General features: G+C 42.4%; 1 protein-coding gene across 2 annotated transcripts in view; it reads right to left on the minus strand.

Annotated features, from left to right (window-relative positions):
- MPPED2 (metallophosphoesterase domain containing 2) overlaps positions 1-26,327 on the minus strand; it is a 183,071-nt gene extending 156,744 nt beyond the window's left edge. The window contains exons 1-2 of one of the 2 annotated variants that reach the window (XM_040980303.1): positions 26,009-26,327; positions 20,222-20,470 (exon numbers count right to left, since the gene is read on the minus strand). In XM_040980303.1, the coding sequence (XP_040836237.1) occupies positions 20,222-20,349 (128 nt within the window). In that variant the 5' untranslated portion in view covers positions 20,350-20,470; positions 26,009-26,327. Of the gene's footprint in view, positions 1-20,221; positions 20,471-24,042; positions 24,118-26,008 lie in introns of those variants that run through there. The other variant, XM_040980302.1, reaches the window with a different exon arrangement.
- Positions 26,328-26,858: the final 531 nt, after the last annotated feature.

Genomic DNA, 26,858 nt, shown 5'->3' on the forward strand with positions numbered 1-26,858 from the left:
GTGTTCTCAAGTACCCACATTGTGTTGGTGTACGATTTTGACTTTTGGAAAACAGTTTTCACATTTAAGCAAATGGTATAATCAGTGTGTTAGCTGCCTGTGGCCTTTTAGATTTTTTTAATAATGCTGTTAAAAACAGAGACTTGGTAGGTAACCACATTGGAACAGGGTGTCTAAGAACTTACACCTTTGCTTTGACTTCCATCTGAAAGATTAATGAATTAGGAAAATCTCAGTGGAGAGGGGCAACAATTTACGAACAGGGCAGTCTCATTTGTCACTGAAATCACTGACTTCTGAGGTTGGCAATTATTATTGTTGTGCTAAATTATTTACTTTAAAGAAAATTGGTAGGGGAACCTCAAAAGGACTTTGGAATCCTCTGCCTTGAGGAAGCCTTTCAAAAGAGCTAATTAAGAAACGTATTTCATAACAGTCACTAAAAAAAGGGCTAACTTTTTAAATTATGCAAAACATTTTCTGTAGCCAACTGCCTGAAAAGCTTCAGATTGGTTCGTGCTTCCAAGGAACACTGAATCGCATTTACTCTTAGTAAGCAGAAGCTCTCACAGGCAACAGAAAGTGATTAGCAATGACTTGCTATACAACGAGAGATAGACTTAAAACTCCCATTTACCCCCTACTGAACCAATATCGTAGCTCATTTCGGAGGCCGGAACAAGTGTTTCTCTAGCAACTAACGTGCGTGAAAATATGAGCCTTAGCTCTGCAGAATGCAACAAATTTGGTCACAAAGGAAAATGAAAGCAAGCATTCTAATACTAACTCAAGACACTTTACTTGGAGAAAAACAGCCTGCATCCCATAACATTTTATGATACCAAATGAGATGCAGAGGATGTAATTTCACTTATGTGATTCACTTACAAGCAATGCAAATGCAATCTTGCTGATTACATTTTAAACAAAAGACTGAATGTGCTTATTTGTAGAGCAGATCTGTAGTCATGCAAAAATCATGCTACCCCCTACCCGGTGAGGTGCAAAAAGAAAACAATCTAGCTAAAGACCTTTTCATCTCCTTAGAAAGAAAAATGATGTTACATGAACCTTGGGTTGACCCAATATGCTTACTAATGTGGCTTCTCCATGCCCTCAATTGAAAACAAGGTCAGCTGTGGAAGCAACTGTTATTTGAGGTGCTCAACCCACATGCAAACATGCCCAGTGTTTTATTTGTTTTTCGGATGGCCGAGCGTATGTGGTAAGCACTGTCATCTACCTTCAACTTTCAACTTTCCCTTTTTTTACATGTGAACACACAAAAAAATGTCTGTCCCTAGGAAATACAGGCATATAATTTCTGCATTGAAATGAAGATTGCTGCAACCAATATATTCACTAGTGGGAATCTTCACGATGCATATTTTATGAACTTGTCTGCTTAGTAAGTCAAAGTCTTAGTATTCCAGAGCTGCTATTTTTAATCATCACCAAAACTACAGCCTTGATTAGATAATTTTCCTCTTATGAAGTTCAGCAGTTCAACTGAAAGCGATATTCAACAGTTTCAACTAAATGTGAGAGTTGCTGCCAGATGCCATCTCTGAACTTCCCGAAAAACGGCTGGAAGAATCCTCCCTCTTGTGCGCCTCAGTGTTTAGAAATCTAACAGGTACTACTGACTCACCAGCAGCAACTGAACCAATTTCCAGCTGCCAGTCTTGCTGCCAGCATCCAAAGCATTTAGCTACAGCCCTACAGACAGCTGGATCTGCAGAACCCTAGGCAAAAAGGATAATGGCCAAAGTCATCTTGGGTCCAGCTACCAAAAGAAGTTCAATATGATACCAAACACCTGCTGCATAGCATTTTCCAAGAGAAAAAATATATGCAGCTACAAATGCTCCTTGTAGAGTGATTTGTGGCCACAGAGTTTGTCAAGCCTACTGAAAGAAGACATACTTCAACAGTGACTAAGTAATGCAAACACCAAATATACTTAGCAATAACTACCTTTCAAAAAAGGACAATAGCACCGCTTCTTAAAACTTAAAAAATTTTAATTGAAAATGTTCAACAAATATAAAAATTGTGCATTTTGTGTGATTTTATTTATTGTTTTGTTACACGAACATAATGTCTAATATACAGTCTGGGTACGTAAATTTATCCATTCTAGCATTTGCCTGTTGTTTATAGATAAATCATTCAAAATTCTGTCTCCTAGGACTTTCTTTTGCTGGAGGAACATATTTTACATTATCTATAGTCACTTGATGATACTTGATTTAGAGACCTAGAATTCTGTACTTCTTTCTAGCTATAACCTAGGACTTGCATATCAACCTTTCATTTTTCACCAGACACATCATTTCCAAAAGTGACCTCTGCAAACTTCTGAAAAATTAGAGATTTCAGGGGTTTGTCCGGCAGCACAGCAGGTTAACCCACCTTAGTCACCTTCACTCCATGTGGAAGAGAATGTACAGAGTCCCACTTCTGTCTGCCTACAGTCCAGCTTTCTGTTAGGCACCCGAGAAGCAATGGATACTTCAAGTACTTGGATCTCTGCCACCCACATGGGAGACCTGGATGAAGTTCCTGGATCCTGAATTTGGCCTGCCCTAAGCATTTAGGGAGTGAACCAGGAACCAGAAAATTTCCCTCCCCAGTCCTCTGTTCTGCTTTCAAGATGAATAAACACGAGTATACTCTTAAAAAATGGACTTTGATTTACCTGTGAGTAGCAGTATTCCACCATAATCATCTTAAAACTATGTTCATAGTGAACTTTAAAAAAAAATATTGGGTTGAAACACCCAATCTTCCATTTTCATATCTCCAAATGGAAAAAAACCTTGTGAGATATAGGTTTGCTCATCTCCAACCAGTGCAAGCAATGGGCCAGAAGCCATGCAATTTGCCTGGAATGCAAATCATCATCTAAGCCTACAGCATATGGCTGCACACTTCTCAACTCCCACATCCAGTGTGCACAATCACTGAGTGGGGAATGACGGTTGTTTTGTAGAGTCCAGAAGGCCAGGAGATGCTGACAGATCCTCACAAGGATGCAGGGGACACCAGAATAGTAACAGCAGTAAAAAGTCTTCAAAGTAAAATGTGATTCTCCAAAACAGAAGTAACCGTTCCAGTTCATTCTACCTTCATGGGAAGCCTACGTTTTTTCATTTTTGGGAAAAGAATCAAGTCTAAAGACCTTTTGACTATCCTGGTATACACACCAAGGGGAAAATCTAGGAAATAACGTTGGTAAACTAAGTCAGATGTTCCACAAAAGCTTATTGTCTAATTCTTGAAAAAGTTCTCTCCTCCAACTCAGTAACCATTTAATGTCTGTCCCAAACTGTAAGGTTCTTGGGCAGTTGCAGCCATTAAAGCATCATAAAGAGACAAACCATAGTGAAAACTAGCAGTAGCACGTGACCTTCATCGTGTCTCTCAACCTCTCACCACTTTCACCCACCATGTCATGTACTTACTAATTTTCTTACAGCACACATATGAAAACTTGCTATGCTATTATTAAAACGTGATTGTTTTGTCAAATTTTACTTAGGTCAAAAGCTGCAGATTCTCTCAATAGACATGATCTGCACAGCATACTAAGGCCAGAGGGTTTATGGTTCTTACTTATTTTGACTGCCGAACCTAAGAAGGCACTCATGTATTCATTTGTTAATCAATAACAATTTATTTATCTAGCACAAAACCATGAACTCTGCCCTCCATGCCCCTTCCAATAAATATGTATTGGTTCACTGATTGTAACATTTTTAGTGATATCAACATTCCGTCAAATATTCTACTCCTTGTTCATATCCTTTCTCTCCTGCTGGCGGTTCCTAAGACCCTGAAGAAGCAGTTTTATCCCATACACAAGAACTTCAGACTGCGCTTCCAATTTTCAAGCAAAGCCATCAGAGGACTGCAAAAGCCCAAATGCAGCCTCAATCACTTAATGCCAAAACACGAGCGTTGCCAACAACCCATTCTCAACATATTGGTTAGTGCCTGGCATTTACAGCAGATTCCAAGCAAAAACACTGAAGCAAGCAAGGAGCACAGCTAATTAGTGTCGGGGCACACACATTAGTAGCAGAGATGACTCTAAAGAGGACAGAGAGATGTCGTTTTCAAAACAAATTCATTCTGAGATAAAAATGATAAAATAAATACATAATGAAGACTCTTTATTTATGGAAGATGCTTTTAATTATCAAGTACTTGGATATCACAGAAGAGTCCAGGTCAGCCAGCATTAATTCTGTCCTTCATGAAACTTACAATATAGAAATTGATTTTGTTAGATTAGTAGTTATTCCTCCCTACACTGACAAATGTAAATTTCAAAATAGAGGTCACAGATGCGTAACATTTGTGTATTTAAATCATGTGAGTCGGGTCCAGCATGGTAGCCTAGTGGCTAAAGAGCTCGCCTTGCATGTGCTGGGAAACCATATGGACACCAATTTTATTTTCTTTTTAAGATTTATTTATTTTTATTGGGAAGGCAGATATACAGAGAGGAGGAGAAAAGAGAGGAGGATTTTTCATCCGATAATTCACTCCCCAAGCAGCCGCAACAGCTGGAGCTGAGCAAACCCGAAGCCAGGAGCCCAGAGCTTCTTCCATGTCTCCCACGTGGGTGCAGGGTCCCAAAGATTTAGGCCATCCTCAACTGCTTTCCCAGGCCACAAGTTGGGAGCTGGATAGGAAGCGGGGCCACTGGGATCAGAACCAGCGCCCATGTGGCATCCCTGTGTGTACAAAGCAAGGACTTTAGCCGTAATGCTATCATGTCAGGACCATGGGCATCCATTCTTTATCCGGCTGCTCTGCTTCCCTTCTGGCTCCCTGCTTGTGGCCTAGGAAAGCAGTGGAGAACAACCCAAAGCCTTGGGATTCTACACCCACATGGGAGACCTAGAAGAAGCTCCTGTAGGGCTCCTGGCTTCAGATCAACTCAGCTCTGACATTTGCGGCCACTTGGGGAGTAAACCCGCGGATGGAAGGTCTTTCTCTCTGTAAATCTGACTTTCCAAGAAAAATAAATAAATCTAAAATAATAATAATATTTTTAAAGGAAAGAAAAAAGAAGAAAATCAAATGAGTCTATGTAATGCTATTCTTTTTGTATCTTTCCCATATGCTTTTTGGTGCTGGAATAGGTTTTGAGAAATAAAAGATGCTATAAGCACTTTCTTTGACTCCAGTTAGGAAAAAGATGTATCCTTCTTGCTACTTATTAACCTCTTCCCAAAATGCCACAATTACCTGCTTGGGCTATCTGGCCCAGAAGAGGACACACCTATTCAATATTTTCTATTTAGTGGAACCTCCTAGTGGAGCCTGAAGTGGTGGTTTCCTGAATTACCTGCTCTGACTTCACTTTGTATGCCTACTCCAGCACACATTTCAACTGTGCACCCAGGCTCCAGCTGTTCCACACCTAGTCAGGCCTGGCTGCACCGGAAAGTCTTCTACCTTCTACCACCACTCTGGCTACTGCTACAACTACTACTCCACTACTACTAACATCATCACGAACAAGCACCTCTATAGCGCATCCTATGTCTCCAGGGAATTTAAGTACGCTACATAAATGAACCATTTAACCTTTGCAAGCAACAGCTGTTTGAGAGAGGTGCCAATTTTTCCCCTCAGAGAGACTAAATAACTGACTCCCCTCCCCCAAATTACACAGACAGTGAGAGGAATATCAACATTTGGCTTTGGTAGTATGGTTCCATGTGCTTATACGGCAGACACTGTTACTTCCCTACCTTCTCATGTAACAATGCTTGTGAGTATATCCACACCCTACGCATACATTCCAAACCTATTTACTGATGCCTTACATGTTAAAGCTCACTACATTTTCTCATCCTACTGAGCATTCACACCTCATTTTAAAAATCGAAACAAGAGACCAAAAAGAGGGAGGGAATGACGGAAGCAAATACACCCAACCCTATGTGCCCAGGCAGCCTTTTGTAGACCCCTAATTTGGCTCCATAGGTGAGAAAACAAGATACATAAATCTGAGCGGATTGGTGGCTTATATAAACACTTCAGAACCTTATCATGCTTCTCTGAACTGACTTCAATTTATCAAAAATATAGGGGCAGGTTATATATGGCACCCTCCGTGCAATGAAACACATCCATAAATTTCCAAAATGTAGATCTCAGCAACCAACCAAATAAATAAATAAATAAATGTGGGTGGAGCAATTGCCACATACACACCGTGGAACTCAGCACAACCTACGAAGCTTGGCGCAGCCTCTGTCTCCTCGGTGCAATCTTGAATCATGCATAATGCAACACCGCAACTGCTAACAGCAGGCGTGCACCAGATAATTTACACTTGTTTTTATGGACACGAGGAACTGATCTTTGAAGCTGTCCCTAATGAGATTCTGCTTGGCCCTAACCGCATCCTGAGAGAGTGTTCCGGTTTTCTACTGGCGTCCGGTGCATACTTATAAAGCTGAATACAGACTCATTTAGATTGTGCATATGGATTTTCGTGTCTTCCCTGTTTTAAAGAACAATTTTCATATACTAAGGAGCACTGACTCTTCAATTACTGGACCATTCTCTACCGAAACAATCTCACTGCCAATCCCTGCAGGTCTTTATCAAAGAGACAGGTTCATCAAAGGACTTCTACCTCCAGGGCAAAACGCTCTAACTCTAACCCTGCATTCAAGTTCAGAGACTCAATTAGGTCTTCAGCCACAAGGCAACTCCAGTACCCTAATTACATAACACCATCCTTAGCAAACAGGGGAAAGTTAGGGAGAAAACCTCAAAGCAGTCACCCCTTTCAATTCACCATGGGGGGAGGGTTTGGGGAGGGGTGGGAGGAATCCCAGTGCCTATGTGTCACATCATGCAATGTAATCAATAAAAACAAAAAAATCTTGTCCCAAAGTGCTTGTTTTGCAGACTTTTCTTCCTACTTCCCCTCTTTTAATTTGTGCCCCATGTAGAAGTATTTCTTGAGTCTGACATTTTATTTTAGGGTCTCTTACTCCAATCATTTGGCTTTCAGAGAGTTTGTATTTCAGTTACCCATAATCAGATTTCTGCTACATGCTGACTTCGAATGTTACTTGTTCTGCCTTTAAGGAAATTTCTTTTAAAAGGTTCTAATTGCTATAACGCTAGTGCTGTTATGGTGGTGTTACCTGTATGTAACCCAGATCACAAACTTTAGAGTTTATTATTTCAGAGACCATGGTAAGGTTGCTCACCCTAAGAGCAGAGAATAAAGATGGCTTTGCACTAACTATGCAGAAAATAGGAGTCTTAGATCACCTGCTTTCATGGCCTTCATTTCAAGAAAATACCACTCATAAGGGAAAAAGTTTATGGCAAATATAATTCAAAGTTAACTTTATTTTCACTCAAATAGTATTTTAAATCCATGTGTGCTTTTTCACAATACACAGTCTTTATGTACTTACTGAACACCTCTGCATTAAAGGAAGTTGTTAAACTGCTGGTGAGTAGACTGATTATATTGTAATTAATTGCATTCTTCTACCCAATAATTGATGACTCCTCTAGGATCAATGAATAAGCATTTTAGAAGGACTCGAAACAATATATTTTCTGATGTCTCTGTTCTTAGGAGAATATAGAAAACCCAAACATTTAGGGTCAAGTTCACAGAGCAACTTGGATTTTTTCCTATGTTAGAAATGAGCGCTTACTACAGTCAAAGCAAGCTCAACTGAAGGCAGAGAGGTTACAGCATTAGTGCAGGAGTTATCAGAAATACTCACTCTGAGCTTCATCCAACTCCATCCTGAAAAAAATACGGGGAGACTTACGTAAGTTACCCTTTTCAAAGCCAAATATATCGGCAAGTTTACATACTTTCTTTCCAAAGAATAGATGATTAAAAGGGAACACAACTTCCTACAGAAGCACTTATTAATCTTCTGAATCATTTTACAAACTCAACTCTCACTCACTCACCCATTCATTCAGCAAGAACTCATAGACTGTCTACAACATGCTGTACTTTGAAAGGTATTGCAGATACAGCCAATAGCAGCAGAAACAACAACAAAAACCCTAAATGGTGGGTTTGCAGTCTTCATAATGTTTATAGCTTAGCAGAAGACAAAAGTTTCACTTAAAAATTAAAGCATGCATGGGTGTCAATTATAACCAAGGGAAACCATGACTTGTAGGTACCCTGGGTTTTTATATATGGACACCTAAGCCAAAGAAAGTGGTAGAAATTTCCTAATAAAGTGACAAAGGTGAGGCCAGCATTGTAACATATCTAGTAAAACCACCACCTATGATGGCAACATCCAATATGGGCACTGGTTAGAGTCCTGAATGCGCCACTTCTGCTCCAGCTCACTGCTAATGTGCATGGGAAAGCAGCAGATGGTGGTCTAATTGCTTGGGTCCCTGCTGCCAGGAGGGAAACATGGATGAAATTCCTGGCTGTTGGCATCAGCCTGGCCGAATCACAGTGATCAGGATCATCTGGGGAGCGAATCAGTGAATAAATCTCTCTGTGTCGCTCCTTCTCATTAACCCCTTCAAATAAATATGATAAGAAATTGACAAAAGTGTTGGGAGAAAATAGAGTTTTGGGAGGAATACTGTAAAGGTTATGCATTCTAAAAGTGGAAGGTAGCAGGTCCACCTGCTGCTTTTCCACACCCCTCGGTGTTTCTCCACTCAAAGAAAGAAACAACTAAAAATGCAGAAGGCATGCCTAGAAAGCTGGACTTAGAATCCACACTGCCTCCAATGTCAGCGCTGAATCCAGACAGTTTTGAAGACCTTGGGAAAATCATCAGCGAACAGATCATCAAAGTTGGCACTAACTATTGCCAAACGTCTGGCTGGCACCAATGTGCAGACAAAATTGGCCATAAAAACCTCACTGTTGTCTTGCTCCTCTCAAAGGAAATCATTTTGTGATCAACAATGAGGCTTACCCAAAGGCCAGTCTTAGGGGGAGGCCTTGAATTTTGAGCTTAACTCAATTGCATGGTTTAGGGCAAGTTTCAGATTTCAGATGTGCAGTCAAGTAATCTGATCCCATCAGAGTTTTAATGACCTCTAAAAAAACCCAAAGTGTTAAAATCCAATTCCCAGCCTCCCCCAAAACAATCAGGGGGTGCTCACTACGTTCTCCCAGTCTATTAGCTTCACACTCACAGTTATTGAGTCACTAGTTTAATCCATTTAATATTTTGTTCCTAATTCTAAAGTTTGATAGTCATCTGTGCTGTGGAATAGGGCACACGCACCTACTCGACCCACTTTGAAAAACACTAACAAAAAACCAAATGAGAATATTCAAAGCAGAATATTTACAGATGGTGCTTTGTTTCAGTGATAACATTGTTGTCATGATTCCTTAGGAATCTGGACAAACGATTTCACCCAGGCAAATTCAACAACTCCGGTGAAAGACACATCCTTGACAGTGACACCATTCCAGGCAGCAGGCAGGAAGCTGAGCTCAGTGTTTTTGTGTGTGTGCCCCAGGCTATCAGAAAGTTAACAGGGACCTATTCCCTACATCCTGCTGTGGGAAGCCCTTAGGAGGCAGCACAACCCTAAAAAATTCCTAATTAAAAAAAAAAAAGCACATCAAACCTAACAGCTCAAAAAATAAATAAATAAAATAAAATAAAAAAGCTACACGGATGAAGACTCCAAGCTACCTCCAAACTACAGAACCACTGAAGCTCAGGTGTTAACGTCATAGAAGCTATGACAGTAAACAAGAGTAGTATTAATAATGGAAGCAACCATATAGTACTCAGACGCTATGCCAAAAGCCTAGGTAAGCACTTCACATCATTTAACAGAACACATACCATTACCAATGGAAGCAAATTAAGATTCCCACTGCAAAAAGCAGGAATCTGTAGTAGACATTTTAAGTACACATGGAAGACAGAATAGAGGGAACTGACTATATCTGGATATATTTTTATATTTTTGTATTTTCTAATTGTGTCCAGATTTCTGCTTAGCAATTATGCCACTCCCAAACTCGCCCTCTCCAAAATACAAGCCTTCATTCTCTCTTTCTCTCCCTCTCCCTCTCTCTCTCTCTCTCCCTCCCTCTCCCTCTCTTGACCTGCTCATTTAATCCAGCAGTTGCTTCTGCAGCCTCTGGTACAACACCTCACAAAACAGCATTCTCCATTTATAATGCGACACAACCTTTCCCACAGAGTGTGAGAGCATGACTAAAATCCACTAATGGCCAGAAAAATTCATTTTCATTCTACACTTGACAAAATAAACACCCCATAAAAGCAGCTAAGCAGAAGCTACCTTTCACTCTGGACGGCTCTGTCTTAATAACCTTTGAAAAGGAGGAGCCAGCTAAAGGGAACAAGCGTTCTCTCTGTCTGTCTGTCTCTCTCTCACACACACACACACATACACACACACACACATACAAATACACACTATAATTATGGAATAAAGAGCATAGGATAAAAGCATAACTCTTTGTGGAAAGTTAAATTATTTTTTTTTCCTCCAATGGGGCACCTCTCATTAACACAGACCATCGCTGAATTTGCAAAGGTCCTTTCACAGTGCAAATCCTGGCTGAATCACCAGGCTCTAACAGAGCCTGTCTGAAAAACCAGGGCACTTGATTTCCCTGAAATGAGTTCTCTAAAGGGCTCTTTTTCCCTCCTTTTCTTTTGTACGCAGAAACTGAAGCTCCACTTACATGCTGGAGGAAATATTTCAAAACATTCTCTTTTTTTCTCAAAGTGCAGAATTTATGGTAACAGATAATTAACAACAAATGACAAACAGTTTGAGCAGTAAAGGTCCCTGTTTGGTTGCCAAGATGACAGTATCAAATTCCAAGATAAACAGCGGAGCGTGCCGGACTGCCATTAACATCATGGTGGGGCAGGGATGGACAGATGTAAGACAGAAGAGCCATCCACCAGCAAGGGGCACAAAGTGGAACACACAGCCTACCAGGAGGGCATCACTGCCCTTCTTAATTCTCAGGGGTTGGCTGGCAGAGAGGATCAAACAGGGCTTACACCACTACTCTGAACAGAATATCCTGCCTTTATATTTCACAGGGGGAAATATTTGACTCGTCTTTGAACAACTTTATGGAAGAATTAGAACTTAATATCCTTTAGGAGTTAACACTTTCTCCCACTCTGAGATCTGCAAAAATTTAGCCTTCCCCATTTTTTTCTCAGAGTTTGCTGAATCAAAATATACTCCATTGCTACCAGCTTTGCCTAAAGTGCAGGGGTTAAGAACAAAATGAAAACACGTTAACCTATAAAAGTCAAAATTTGAGAATAACATATGGTAAATCTCCTAGATTACAACAGATGGTAAACCTTGGGAGACTGCAACTGCATAGAGTCTTACATTTTTCATAAGTCAGTTCCTAGTTCACTATTTGTCAAATAGACTTTTTCAAACATATTGAACTGTGAGCTAAAAGGTATTATGCAAATAGGTCTAGAATTATTCCTTCTCAGTGGTCAAAAAAAAAGTCAATTTATCAAAAATATTTTTCTGGTTCTTTCAAATGCTTGGGTTCACAAATTACTTCACGAGCCTGGGTATTAAGTTCTAATTCTTCCATTGAGTTGTACCCAAGAAACCAAATACAATTAAAGTCTCACCTCCCTGTTGCCTGATGTTTGGGGATACTGACCCTCCCAAGTGAAAGCATCTGGTCTGTCATTACTGCCAACATAATTATGACCTCACAAGATTGACCTGCTGTATATTCTCCCCCAAACCGTCTTCTTCTTCCCTTCACAAATTCCCATTTCTCTTCTCCACAAAAACACTATCTCCTACTTCTTTGCTGTGCCTACCTACCTGTGCTGGTCCAATCAGGTTACTGATAAACAACAGAAAGTTATTTCTCACAGTTCTAGAGCCTGGGAAATCCAAAGCCAGTATGAATAGACTCAATGTCTAATGAGGAACTGTTCCCTGGTGCACAGCCGGTACCCTACCGTAGTGTCCTCACGTGGGGACAGGGGTAAGAGCTGTGCTAAAGGCCTCCCATATGGACACTAATCCTATTTGCAAAGGTTCCAACATCCTATTGGATTCAAGGCCTCACTTCCGAATACTGTCATCTTGGAGAATTTCAGCAGCAGTTTTGGAGGGGCACAATTATTCAGACTAAAGGACTCCTGAGGCAGAACTAGTACACAATAGTTCTGTAACTTTGAAGAGCATCTTATGTTAAACACGAGTGCACAGGAGCAATGGGTACAATTTTTGTAATTAAAAAGCGTCTAATACGGTTTGATATACATCTGTGGTTATCCTTGCAGTCTTAAGGCAAAGCCAACCAAATGTAGAAAAATTTTATAAAACTTCGAACTTAAACAGATCTGGTAAAATGTCTGAAGTGGAGTGAAAGGCGTAAAACCTTCAGGGAATTAGGAAAATGTTCAGAGGTTGCTTAACTAGTAGAGACAGAACATTTTGAGTTAAGGTTTAAGTCTTTGTTCAAAATACATTGTTAAGAGCCCATGAAGAAAAAAGTTTGAAGCTTGGTCTAGGGACAAATACCTAAAACAGAATATCACAGAGGAGCCACTTTTCTTAGTCAGTTTGAATGCCAAAAATACCCCCAAAGAAAGTCAGGAAAGAACATTTTCTCAGTCCAGAAATTAGCAATTCTTTGATCTGATAGGTTTTAATAACTGTTGTACAGGAAATAAATGGGTTTCATAGAGACCGCGTTATTGCGCAGTGTCACAATAGTTTAAGGAAGTTACTAACAACAGACACATTTCTATAATGACCTAATCCTCACTCCAGATTCAAAGCTCAAATAGTATTAAGCAGCAAAATGTATCTGTTTGCTTACCTAAATTATGGTGTTATTTTTTCTGTCTTTTTAAAAATAGCTTTGGCACTTTCAGTACATAACAGGTCTGCAAAGATTTAAACCAAAAATAAAGCACACAGTTTGGATTTGTCGTAAAGAAGACACAGAAAAACCCTAAAAAAAAAATCCATTTTTATATTCGCATAGGTTTTACTACTCTATAGGATGGAAATCAAACAAAAATTTATTCAAAGCAAAACAGAACAAAATATGCAGACCCAAACGCTGCAAAGGCCAATGAATTTAACAGAGTTTCCTCTTGCAGCGTTAGTATTTCCACACAAAGCCTCCAAGTACACTTTTTACGTTAAGAAAACATAAAGCCCACTAACATGGTGGTCTGCAAAAGTGTCATGGGTTTTGTTTTTTTTTTCGGTACTGATATTGAAATAATAGCCTAAGCATGCTAGAATAGCTACAGAAACATCAATTTCTAGAATACTTTGAAAGTCTGAAAAGGAGGAGGGAGAGGCCTGGGAAGCAGAGAGCTAGGAAAAGATGGCAAACTTAAAACAAAAAAAAGCTAAATAATATACCTTCTAAGGCTTGGTCAGCGTTCTCTCCTTTTTGAAAATGGATCAGAACTACCCAGAATGTGTCACGGGAGGCACAGGACATGCAGCGGCATTAGCTTTGTTTTTGCATTTACATTCTCATCTTTACAAGCTCTAAAATCTCAGACTTAAACCTACAGGGTCTCAAATGCAGATCATCTACAGCAGAATAGCTTGCTGAGTTTCTCTTGTCACGTACATAATTTTACCAAGCTCCTCCATGAAGAAGTTAAAAAATATAAAACTGTTTAAACCAGGAAGCACATTCAATGCCTACGAGGTAAACGTAGAACTCCTCAGGTTACGGGTATGTCCTTTCATTGACCGTGGTCACACTTTTTCTATGCATCTTTACTTAACGAATGTAGGCAACTGTTTTCAGAATTCAAAATCCAGGTATAACATGGTAGATACGTTTGATTTGTCAAAATTCTGCACCCTCCAAAACTGTTGATCGTCAAAACCTCAAACAAAAAAAAATCAACTTACAGCGTTAGGGACAAATCTATATGAACAACAACAAAAGCCTAATTTCAGACTGCCTTCTGATTGTTCAAATGCAAACAAACAAACAAACAAAAAAAACCCTACCAAATAGAGTCAGCTGTAAAACAAAGTTCAACTGTCAAAGACCACAAGATGGGGACCCTCGGGGAGAGTATGAGAAAAGAACTTATTTTGCAAAAGAAATGAGAAGAGGAAAAGAGAAATACCCTCTGTTTATATGCGACTGCAAACTAAAAGAGCCATTCAGCATCTCCAAGATGAATTTCAGATTGAAAAACATTAAAAAAAATTATGGCCATGCTAATGTGCAAGCCAGTGATAAATCTGTAATGAGAATGAGAAAGTGGCTTACCAAGAGGCATATGTATTTAGAATTTCTTCCTAACAGCTAATGCAGCCAGCTCTAAAGCAAAGACTAAATTTCTACCTTATTGGTGAAGTGCCATTTTACAGGGCCCCAGACTTTCATTCTTTCATTGATACATCCGTTCCCTATGTCAAAGGTTCATTTCTTTCTGCCTCCCCCCAACTATATTCCTATCATATCTCACAAAAATACTCTTTCCCCAAGGAATATAATAAATGATGTGGAATTCATATTCCTACTTTTAAATAGACAAAGGCAAAGATAAGAAATTGGAGAAATGCTGCATTGTCAGAATGGGAAGGGTGCTGCTAACGGTGATCAGGTTTTAGAAGCTGAAATTCTGAAACAATCCTAACTGAAGATTCTAGACTCATTAGCAACCACAACAGATCCAGCACGCTGGTTACTGGATCACTGTCAGGTAGCCTACTATAACAGGCTATTTATCTGGTGATCATATGTTCTCAAAAACTAAATTTGATGATACTTTAAAGCAAAAATTCCTTCAATTAGAAGACTTAGCTGAAGACAACATCCTAGTATTATCCATGTTTTCCCATACAGAAGCAAGTTAAATTATACTGAGCCAATGAACACAGCCTTTGGCCTGTACCATGAATACATAAGAAAACAAATGGTGCTGCAAAAAAAAGGAAGGCCAAAATAAAGCAGAATATTTGCAACAAAGCAAGGCTTCAATGCAAATCTTGCAGAAAAAGTAGTGCTTGCAGGCAAATTAAATTTTTATCATTCCTTTACATAGCTTTTATCAAATAAGTATGACAAAATTGATGTAAACATACTCTAAATTATACAAAAATGTATAAAATAGAATGCTACAGGTCCTCATCCAAAACTCCCTCAAGTAAATTCATTTCCAAAATTATTCCCTAAATAGTCACCGTAATGTTGCTATTTATCTTTTTACTACTTTTACATATTTTTAAGTCACAGGGCTGCTTTCTGTAACATTTCTCTGCAATTTTCTTTCTGAACTAGGAATATCTAATCCAGCACTAAATCAACTGTTACTACTTCCTAGCACATTCTGGAACTGGATAAAAATAAACACCTTAGATCAAACACGTTTAAGAATATGGCACAGAATGTTCATCCTGAGAGCCTAGGCTAGAGGCCATTTTTGATTAAAAATGCCTAAGCCGCAACGATGGACTTCACACAATGTAACAGCATAAGAAGAATACAAGTTCAACTAATCACATTATATGCACACAGATCACAGAAAGAAAGATACTAATGTTTATCGCACACTCATTGGCCAGTGGACAAAACCACAGAAACTAGGCTGCATCTACTTATCAAACACCTTTTATGACTATCTGTCATAAAATCTCATTTGACTTCCACAGCCATCATAAAACACCCTTGAACACATTTTACAGATGTGAAGACTGAGGGCCAGAATTCTTCCATCATCATCCAGACATGCCTGTGTCAACATCTATATAGAGATCTCCGCTTTCAGATCACATTCTGTTACCAGGTCCTTGTTTCCCAGACCAGGCCCTCTGCATACAATCCTAGTTGGATGATGGTTACACACTGATGCTTTTTTTAGTTAATATAGGGTGAGGGGGACAGTGATAGTGGGAATCGAGACCAAGGACCAAGGTCCGACCCAACTGGAGAAAGATTTTTGTGATTCCATAAAGAGACACCAGGCAGCACCTGGCTCACAGGATGGCTACATCCATGGAGTAAGTCAGATAGGTGAGGTACTCTGCGCCTGTTTAGGACCTTGACTGGCACTAAATTAGCCTTACATTTTCCCAAGCCTTACAACCAAAACCCCAACTTGGAAAACTTCCTTGGTACCATGCTGGTGATGACTCCTTAAGTAAAACAGCACAAAACTCATCAGTCATTTTCTTGTTCACTCATCTATTTAACCTTTACCGACTTACAAAACAAATGAAGACAATTTACAATTGACAAAACCAGAAGCAACAGATCATTAACGACAGCAGTTACCATTTGGACACAGACTAAGCACACCTGCAAAATTCACATTTAATATCTGTTTCATCCTTTTAATTTTCACAACAACCTCTGAGGTAGACACTGCTTTCGTCATCCACATTTTACAGATGGAAAAAGAAAATACAGAGAAGGTAAGCCATTTCTCTGTTGCCAGTTACAACCCAACAAGCTGGTTCTGATGATGTTATTACCTCTATTGCAAGTGGTTTCCCTAAAACAAGAGTAAAGGAACGCAACTTAACATCCCAAAGTTGTTAATAATAACAGCATAGACAAATCAAAGAAAGTGGCAAAATGGAAGACAAAATTGGACTTCAGCTTCCTAGCAGCCCATTCTTCAATAAAAGATGAGAAAACTAATCCCAGTAGACTGATCAGCCATTCTACTTTACGTGGGACAGCAGGTTTTACCCTAACATAAATCTTGCAGGAAAAAAACTAAGAAATCTAGTTATCTTTCTAAAATTCTTTTGGAGTATTTTATGAGTCCTTGGATGATTAAACAGACAAAATTGAGTGGTATTTTAAGACCTGGCTTTTTCAATACCTATTTCCATCTTCATTAAAATAGGATCTAATTATTTTAACATATTGTTTGGAAAAGATGAAGGGGTTATGAGAAAGTAAAGCCTTGTTAATTGTTAGGTTTCAATCATAACATCCATTAGTATGTTCAAGATTCACCGTAAAAGGAAACACAAATTTAAGTTAAATTTGTGTTTGCCAACCTCAGCTGTGATTTAATTTTCTTTCCCAAGGTCAGATAGGATTGGTTTCTTCTTTAAGAAAAAAATCATTGTGTTACAAGCAGAAATTCAGACCAGTGTTTATCAGAAAGCTGGAAGGCAGTCTTACTAGAACTCACAGGAGCAAGACCTCCTAAAATCAGTTGAAATGTCAACTCTAAAATCAATAACGAGCTCCAGGAAGATGAGGATGGGCAGTGTTTTATCTTTGTTCTCCACACAGCAACACATAGTCTTAACTGAAATCTTAATTGTAATAGGTTACAACTGAAAAGATCCTTAGGAAACATCTGATGCACTTGTTGGCAGATGAGTAAACTGAGGTCTAGCGAAATTAAGTAGATTGTTCAGAGTCAGCCACAAAGTTTCAAAAAGGAAGTGGGTTACTTATTAAGATGAGAACACTCTTACCAACATCAGGTTGTATCTAAGAAAACAGGGAATGGAATTTTAACTGTAAGCCAAGGAGTCAGTCATGCACTTCATCAGGTGTAGGTGAAAGAAAAAAGTAAATCCCATCAAAAATAAATGACCAACCACTGAAGTAGAAAAAAATGATCTTCCGAAAGAAGAACCAAGTTCTGCCAAAACCCATTGAAAATTGCTGGAAAACCTAAAGAAATCTCAGACTAAATGTTTGTAATTATTTTCCAGGAAATCTAAGTTTCAAATTTAGACAAAAGCTTTTTCTTTGTTTTTGTTTTACTAGATCATGACACCTACATGCTTAGTATAGATCAGTCACTGTCTAGTCAAGACTACAAAACAAGAGCATATTCTTTAATTAAAAAAAAATGTGAAGCTGAAAAGAGAGTGAGCCAGCATCTTGATGAAACACACCTCCTTACTAACATCAAGATGTGACCTAAAAAACAGTTCCAAGGAAAGTCTGCAAGCATTGATAAAAAGTTCTCATTTCAATGCACAGTTAAAGGATCAGTGAGTCGGTATTTTTGAATTAGTTCCACTTGTTCAGAAGCACAGTCCCTGCTTTAAGAAATAGAAGCAATGTAGATTTGAGCAGATGACTAGTTAGAGAAGTACACTAGATAGCCAACAGATTAAAAAAAAAATCTCATGGAAGTTGTGTGAAGTAAATGCACATTAAACAAAGATGTCATGTTGGGCAGGCACAACCATTTTGGGAATGGGAAGACAAGTAAAAAGGGCTTCTGTCTGGAAGTGGAAGGACCTGCAGAAGCTTTAAGGTACTTACTGAGCATGGCAGAACTCTGTTGCTGCTGCATGAAACAGGAATGACAATGGCCCCAAGATGGAAGAGCCCATGGTGTGCTCAGGTGACAGGGCGCAAACCTGTGTGGCTAGAGCCTGTGGGTTAGGAAATGCTCTCTGGTAATAAAGTGAGAAGACACAGCGGACCACACTGTGGGTGAGCCCTGTCTTCTGGAAAACGAGTCTGATAAAAGTCCCATGCAGGTGTCTAGATTGTCATCAAAAATCATATTTTGAAAGCCTTCTTTTCACACACACACACACACCTAAAAGATATAATTTGACCCTTCATACTTTTCGTAACTAGACATAAGCAGACCATTCTACTACATGGTTTTAAAGTATCTGCAGGCAGTGGGAACTTAATGCCAAAGAGTAAATGAGCAGAGATATCTCCTGCCTGAGGACTAAGCTGAGGTTTCCCAGCACTCATCTGCCCGGCTGTAAACAGGACCCACGAGGTTCTGACAGATAAAGTCACAGAAACACAACAGTTAATGGCATCCTAAACACCTGTAGCACCTTGGAAGCAAAACGAATAAGCAGAAACAAGAAAATATTTGAAACAAAGCATGATGATAGTTTAGAAGACCCATTTTAAGAAATAGCACCTTACAAACTTTTCCTTAAACTCATGATAGCAATCTGTCATTCTGGTTTTAACAAAGTACAAAACTCTTAAAAACAGTTCAGCATTAACCATTTGCAAGTGTGCTGTTCCTACCTGTTCCTTTTGCTCTTGTTTAAACACACTGTCTTAGCACTACCACTTTGCAGAAAATCATCCTAGGTAACTGAGTGGCTCTTCAGAATATTCCTGCAAACCGGCCTCCTAGCATTTACACTGTCCCAAAGCAGCCAAGGAAATGACCTTTGTGTGTGGCTGGTGTTTCTAAATTTAAGTGGTGGGTTGTGTGTGAGTGTTTGGGGGTGGGAGCAGGACAATTCTCCTAATTCTTCAAATGCCCACATAAAACAGTTTCTTAAAAAAAAAAAAAAAAGCTTGTGACTTAAGCATACCTCAAGTACAATTCTTCCAACTGCGGTAAAAACAGTCAACAGAGCCCTAACCTCCTTTCTGTGTTGACTGAACAATAGTTTTCAAAGAGGTTTAGTCCTACCATGAAAGACTCATGTTAGACATTGGAGTGAATAAGCACCAGACCTTGAATAAACAAGAGAGATGGTGACCTTTTGCTCCCTTTTGCTGAAAGCCCAGCACATCCTGAAGGAAAGGAGCAAAGAAGAAAAAAAGTTGGTGTGCAACCAGGTGCTACAAAATCCTTGCGTCTCCCACACTTTGTTTCTGAAACAGTTTAAGCCTTGATGTGGCCTAAGTAGTATTAGGGAGTGAGATAAAAGTGCAATTCCTGGAACCAACTGTTCCACTGTCCCTTAATCCTTTGTTCTTCATATTGTTTGAGTCCTGCAGCATGCAGCACGCGTTTCGCTTGCAACAGGCAAGACAATGGATTGAGCAGTAGCTAGACAATTAGTCCCAATTAGGCCTATTTCCCAGCTGAATGTAAAGGGGTAGCTGGGTGAGGTGAGGCTGGGGGGTGGGGGGAGGAACCACAGAATTTTTAAAGAATTGTCTTATCATGGAAACAAGTAACACAATAAAAAAGCAAAGTGCACTGGGAATCAGGAAACTGTGGAACGTAATCCCTTTAGGCAACCGTCCTAACTTCTCTGTTCTCATCTACAAAATGTAGACGACCTATCACTGATAGTGGTCTGAAAACTTGAAGTGTTACACACAGGTAAGGGACTCCTTCTGAGCTTTATTTGAAACCCCAGATACGCATCTGTTCTGTAAATCATTTACCTTTTATAATCCCTAGCCGAAATCATTAGTGGATGTTCTTATTTTCTCTACTGCTAATTTTTTTTTAAATGCATGCGTAATACTTACATATGCACATGTGGAGGCTGGAATCTGCTCTGATTGATGTTGTAGTGTGTGAATGCCTGGGTGGGGTTTGAGCTATACTCATCCACCGTTATGGTAACTTTGCCTTGAGAAGGAATCCCATGTGCCATCCTTCCTCCCTTTAGGCATGAGCAATTCACAACTGTCTGGAGCAAAAGATGGAAGCAGGCATGGTGCTTTTCAGCTGACCTCTGAATATAAGGATCTACTCATCAATACCACTGTGCGTCTCTGGAAGAAAAAGAAAGACAGTTCTAAGCGATATGAAGTGTGATGTCTAGACATGAAATTAGGTCAGTAAAAACACGAATATGTATTATTTCCTTGTAGATAGAACCGTTCCTGTCTTCCTTCCTTCCTTGCATTCAATGTGGACATTATACTCCATGACATTGCTCGGCATTACCAAATCATCTCAATGGATTTCAAATGAAGATTTCCTCTTTAATTATAATGATGGCACTTAGTGTGAATTAGGGAAGGGGCACATCCTCAGTTGCCATGGTGTCCGCTATAAATGGTTTGTGCTCAAAGTGGAGACTCTTCCAAACCATCCCTACTAATTGGAACATTTGGGTTTTACAAAGTTGGTGTCAGGTAATCATTTGAAATCTCAGTGCTTACAAGAGCCATGCAATACCACGACAAAAGTAATCCCAAAACACTATGCTTCTAGCAGATACCTGCACAGAACTATAAACAGGCACATAATATGAATGCAGTAATCCAACTTTGTATTTCACAAACAGCTTCCAAAATACATGATTCCTGGTATACACATACATTCCTTTCTGGCCAAGAACTTTATGACAAGGCAAATCCTTTCAGTAAATGTGGCACAGTGCCTTCAAACACAGCCATGGTGGTACTACCACTTTGGATGGGTTCATTTCCTCCCTTCCGCTGAACCTGCCAGAACAATATTAAACACAGCCATTACACTTACCACCTCATTCTCAGGGCTGAGTAATTCTCATCATTGATTTCTTTATTTGAAAATATCCATCAGTTCTGATTGTTTTTATAAATGTCATCATACTAGTTGTTACACTAGGCTGAGAAATGACAATATCTATTTGTATGATAACTCAAGACTGAGAGAAGTGAATTCTTGTGTGGAAGCTGTTATAAACTGATCAGTGCAGAAGAGAAATAGTGAGTAGCACACACTTCTGGAGTAATCCAGACTCTTAGATAAGGCACTTGGCATCTGAATACATGTGCCACGTGCACCATTAAGCTCCAGGAATCTTAGCTTCTATTTCAAATAAAAATATTTAGAGTAATAAGATTAGATTTAAATTTGGCATGAAACACCTTAAATATCGAGCAAAAGGCAGATGGCCTGCCATAGGCCATTTATTTTATTATTTTACAACCCGGGGCTTGTATAGTCTTCCATATGCTAGCTGGGGTAAGAAATTCCACAGCATTCTACTCAAATCATTGCCATCTTCATATTAGCAAAGCTTGCTAAACAACATCTACCTTGCCTGTGTTCCTAACCTATAACTGAACTGCCAAGAGTTGAATCCCCAGTGTTTAAAATCTGGTATTTTAAAGCAAAGTATTGGGTTCTCTTTCTTCTTTCAGACTTCATGGGAGGTAGAAGTCCTTTAAGCACCAGTTGGTAGACAACCAGGCCAGTAGGATTAACTAAATTAAAAATCACTCCCTGCTCCTCTGATGTAAGATATCTGTAAGAACTGCTTGCGAATCATAATGTGGCAGTTTTCATACCAAGTTTGCAGCTGTTTCCTTAATTTCCCCCACAATTATATTTTACTGTTATTTTGCATAACAGTAAAACACAACACCTGCTTCAAATTGCAGCCCTGTTCTAAGTACTGTAATTCTCTTTTGAGACACAAAGTACCGAGACACTACTGAAGCGCAAAACTGCATAATTGCGTGGCGCTGAAAAGTAAATACAAATGAAAACATCTTCCTGTTATAGAAATGACTGTCATTAAAAAGAATGTTAGCCATCAAAGCACAGAGGGGAAAAATACACATTCTTCAGACTATGAGAGAACTTGGTGTTCGCATAAATTAGAGAACCGTATAAAAATTACTTGGCATTTCTTATGTTCCTTCCATCAATGTCTATTGTGTGCAGCACGGAACATTCAGAAGCAAAGGAAACTCAATTCCTGTCCAGATCACCTTGACCTCTGGGTAACAATCTCTGCACCTGATGCCGGGAAGGATTTGAATGATGCTGGAGTGAATTCTACAAACAAAACACACATGTCTGATACTTAAATACCTATGCAGTAAGTAGTTGTAGTTGGCACGATACGCTCTAAAGTTCTTTCAAGGCAAGCAGAGAAGACATCAAATTTAAAAGGTGATCAATGCACCGTCCTAAGAGGTCCCCTCATGCTAACGTCAACCTGCCAAGCACTTACTCTAGCAGTGAGCATATCTGTGCCTCTCTGCACCTCTGCTCCATCCATCCAAACAGAACATCCTTTCACCGGCAAGCACCCTGTAACTTCGAAGGGCTAACTAGGTGGCTCATTTGAATTCATCTTTGCCATGTTCCCTTTCAAATGTTTTATCGAAACAGTGCACCTGCAGCGTCTATCTTCTTTAATCTGGAGTTCTTTGAAGAAAATGTCAGACTGAGGTACAGAGCTTCAAAACTTTCACAGCACCTTTGCAGACAAGTCGAGAAAGGGTTTATTTTTTAAAAAATGCTGTGTTCACCTCCCCCTCCCTAAGTCTCCAAATGAACATACCCCAAGAATATTAAACACAAACACTACATGGAAAATACTCTTTTATCCCCCTACTGATTCTCAGACAGGAGACAATGGGCAAAGGCACCTGCTTTAACCTGGGGGGTGGGGGGGAGCTGAAAACCACAGAAAGAGACACTGCAGAAAACTATGAGAAGCTTTATTCTCATGCCTCACATATTTAGGCTGTAAAACCTTCCAAGTGTTCACGTGTGTGGGGGGCGTATCTCTCCCTCTTCACACTTAATTCACTTTTGACACACAATATTTCAAAAGGGCAGTATCCTCTCCTGAAATATCCCTTTTACAGTTCAACACATTGACTCTGGAAAACAAAAGAATCCAGTACAAAGCCCTAAGAAACCTAAACAGAAATCCAAGAAGGACCAAACACTGCCAAACTTGTACGCTGGAATCAGTCTGATTTTCTCTTAAAGCAAAATCACTGGAGAACACACTTCACATTTCCTAGACAGCAATCACTTTCCTGTTCCTTAAAGGAAACGACTAGCAATGCTCTTTCCCAGGGATCCAGTTGGAAAACTTTTCAAAGGCGGCTGGCAGTCTGAGGAATTAAGTGTCTGTTTCCACCCCTTAGACACCAGAAGTCTGATTTTGCCAAAGTTTCAAAGCCAGGACTCCCGACCTCTCTACCTTTGCACCCCCCGGCATAGCCTAAAAGACAGCAGCCCGCGATTGCCACCACCGCTACCCTTAAACCACCGTTGCTCATTTTAGCCACTAATCTCAGGAAGATCGCCCAGCCCAGAGCCTGGAGGAACTTGAGCACTCCCCTCCTTCAACTCTGCCAAATTTCACTCTCTCCTTCCTCTGCCTCTCAGAAACAGTGCCTTCTTAAAACTCACGCCCCTGCTCTTTCACGCTCTTGCATCCCTGCCTCTAATCCAGGAGCAAAGCCCACACGCCTCGCAGGCGGACGGCGACTTCTCCAGCACAGTTGCGAGGGGTGGGGGAAGATGCTGACACGATGGTCCACGTGCCTCGGTCCACCGAGAGCCCTCACTCCCTCCCCGCCTCCCTCCCTCCCTCTGCACTTACACCTGAACTTGTCTCCAGCACTGCGGACACCCGACTGACACATTCTTTCCGAATGGGAGGGCAAGACTTTTCTCCCGCACCTCGAGCGACGCGTGGAGTCTATATATGGTGGGGGCGGTGCGGGGTGGGGGGCGCGGGAATTCTCCACTTTGGATTGGTTTGTTTGTTTTAAAACTGGGGTGGGCAGCTGAGGATGGGGGTCGGTCTCTCTCTCTCTCTCTCTCTCTCACGCACGTGCGCGCGCCCTACCCTCCCGCCCTTGGCCTGCGGGTTCTGCCTCCGTTGCCCTTCCTTCTTGGAATAGCCACCCAGCCTTTCTCGCCCAGTGCCCCGTTGCCACCGCCGTCGCCTCCAGCTGCTGGTAGAGCCGGCGCTAGCGCTCCCAGCCCCGAGTTCCCCTGGGCGCTTGCCTATTTCTATTTCTTTTATTTTTAATCCCCCCCTTTCTCGTGCTCCCCAGCCCCCCCCCCCCCCGGGCAGGATTGATGACCACTGGTAGCTAAAGGCTTTGACGCCGCGCCACCCTTGGTGGGGCATCACAGCCCCCAGTTCCCGACGTCAGCCTCCTGGGCGCGCTGGCATCCCTGAGCCCACAGAGCGGAGACAGAGCCTGCCCACTCTGTGCCCTGCGGCTACCCAGGCAGCTTGCCCGAAGCGCGAAGGGGGATGGACCTGAGAGAGCCAGCGAGCGCTGGAAGAAGAAATGGAGGCAGGGGGAGTCCCTCCACCCTCACTTTCTTGCAGCTTTTTTTCCTGCCACTTAAGTTTTTGTTTGTTTTCCACCCTGACCTATTTGTGTGCATTTGTTTGCAGCACCTCAAATCAATTACACATTTTTCATGACCCGCATTTGCACTTAATTTAGGGTGTGTGTGGGGGGGTGGGTGAATGCATGTGCAATAAATCAACCCCACTGGGACATCCCTGATTTATATTTCTCGTTGATGGATTCCAATCCCCTCTTGAACCTCCGGGGCTGGGGTGGATGCCCCTTTCACCTGGTAGGCCGCGAAACCCCGAATTCAAAAGCTTGACAAAGATAACCTTGTTTCAGGCAAACAGTAAAGAAAACTCCTGCCTCGGTAGAGAAGAAATAGGGCGGCAGCGGTTACTTTTTTTTTTTTTTTTTTTTTTTTGCTTGCCGCGCAGTCCCCGTCTCCCGGCCCGGGCTCGGGTCGCCGGGTCTCTCCACGCGCAGGCTGCGATCGCGGAGCGGAGACTGGAGGCGGTGGCGGAGAGTGAGGTTGGGGCGCCGGGCACCGGGTGAGAAAAAAGCCCCGTGCGGGAGCGGCGCGCGCGCAGGCGGCTCGGGGTGGCTACGGAGCGCAGAGCCGGAGCACAAAGCTGCGCGGCGCCTTCCCAGCCACACTGCACCTGGCTTCGGGCCGCCGCGGGCAGCCGGGGCTCGGGCCAACACACAATGCACCCGGGCCTAGGCCGGCGCGGCTCGAACATACAACCTCGGGACTTTCTAGTAAACAGCTCGCCCCGGTCCTCGTCCCCAGCCCCCCCATCTCCACGGGCCGGCGTTCGCCCCAGCCTCTTGTGGATACCCCTACTCCTCTCCTCCCCTCCGAAGAAAGCCCAGCGGAGGACGGGGTCAGCGAGGTGCCGACCCCAAGAGGTCGGGGGGTGCAGAAGGCTGAGGGGGAGGGGAGAAGAGAAAGGGGGCAAGATGGGGGAGTGGGAGAGAAGACAGCTCCGCCAAAAGAATTGGCTTTCGCTCGGGGCTGGAAGAGAAGTCCTCCCCAGGTCCCGAATGGGCCGCTCGCCGAGCGTCAGGGGCACCGGGGCAGCCGCGGTCCGCAGCCTCCGAGCCTCTCACGCGCCTCTGACAAGGCACCTCTCACCCGCGCACCGCTTTGTGTGTGCATTTTTTTCCCCCTTCCTCTAACGCTCGGCACCGGGCGCCCGGCCGCCTCCTCCCCCTCCCCCGCCCTCCGCCTCCCTTCCCGGGGCGGATTACCTTTCCCGGGCAGCGCTCCGGGTCCCGGGGATGCCTTCAGCGCCCGGCGAGCAGGCGATCCATCGCCGAGCGGCCCGAGCCGGCTGGAGGCGCGCTGGGGGCGCGCGGGGGCGACGAGGGGCGCGGGCGGGCCAGAACCTTCGACCCCGGAGGTCCCGCCGCGGGGCTGGGGCGGGGACCCGGGGGCGCGGCGCTGAGGAGAGGCGGGGGGGAAGTAAGAAAGGACCCCCGACAGCCTCGTTGTGGGGAGAGAACGAGCGAGGGGGCGAGGAGAGGGAGCGAGGGCGCGGCGAGCCGGAGGGAGCGCGAGCGGTGCAGTGACAGGGACTGCCACTGGGGTCAAAGGAGCAGAGCTCCAGGAAGCTGAGCGACCGAGGCGCCGCTCCGTGCGCGCTCCCCGGCGGGACCCCGCACCCCCTGCACGCCCCCTCCTGCGGGCCTGGCCCTCTCGAACCCCCACTGGCTCCCCGAGGCCCCAGGGCTTCGAGAGGAGGAGGCAGCCAAGGGCGAGGCCGGCAGCCTGCTGGTGCTCCCGGGTCAAGCAGGCGGCAGGAAGCTGAGCTGCAAGTTCATCATGTGTGATCGGCGTAAAAAAAAAAAAAAAAAGATAGGGGATGCGGAGGTTGGGGGACGGGCCACGGAGTCCCTGGAAAATGAAGGAAATGTCCCCCCAGATGGGCGGACTCTGCAAAAGAAACACCCAGGCCCCCCACCCATCGACCTGCCAGGCGCTGTCAGTGGTCCTGGCACTGCTCCAAGGCGCAGAACTCGGCTGCGGGGACAAGGAGGAGAGGCTGGGGCGCTTCGCCCAGACCTCGGAGGGCGACCCTAGGTTGCCTCCCATCCTTGA

The sequence above is a fragment of the Ochotona curzoniae genome, unplaced genomic scaffold (genome assembly GCF_017591425.1).
Source record: "Ochotona curzoniae isolate NIBS_2020 unplaced genomic scaffold, NIBS_Ocur_1.0 contig_3432, whole genome shotgun sequence".
Lineage (NCBI taxonomy): Eukaryota > Metazoa > Chordata > Mammalia > Lagomorpha > Ochotonidae > Ochotona > Ochotona curzoniae.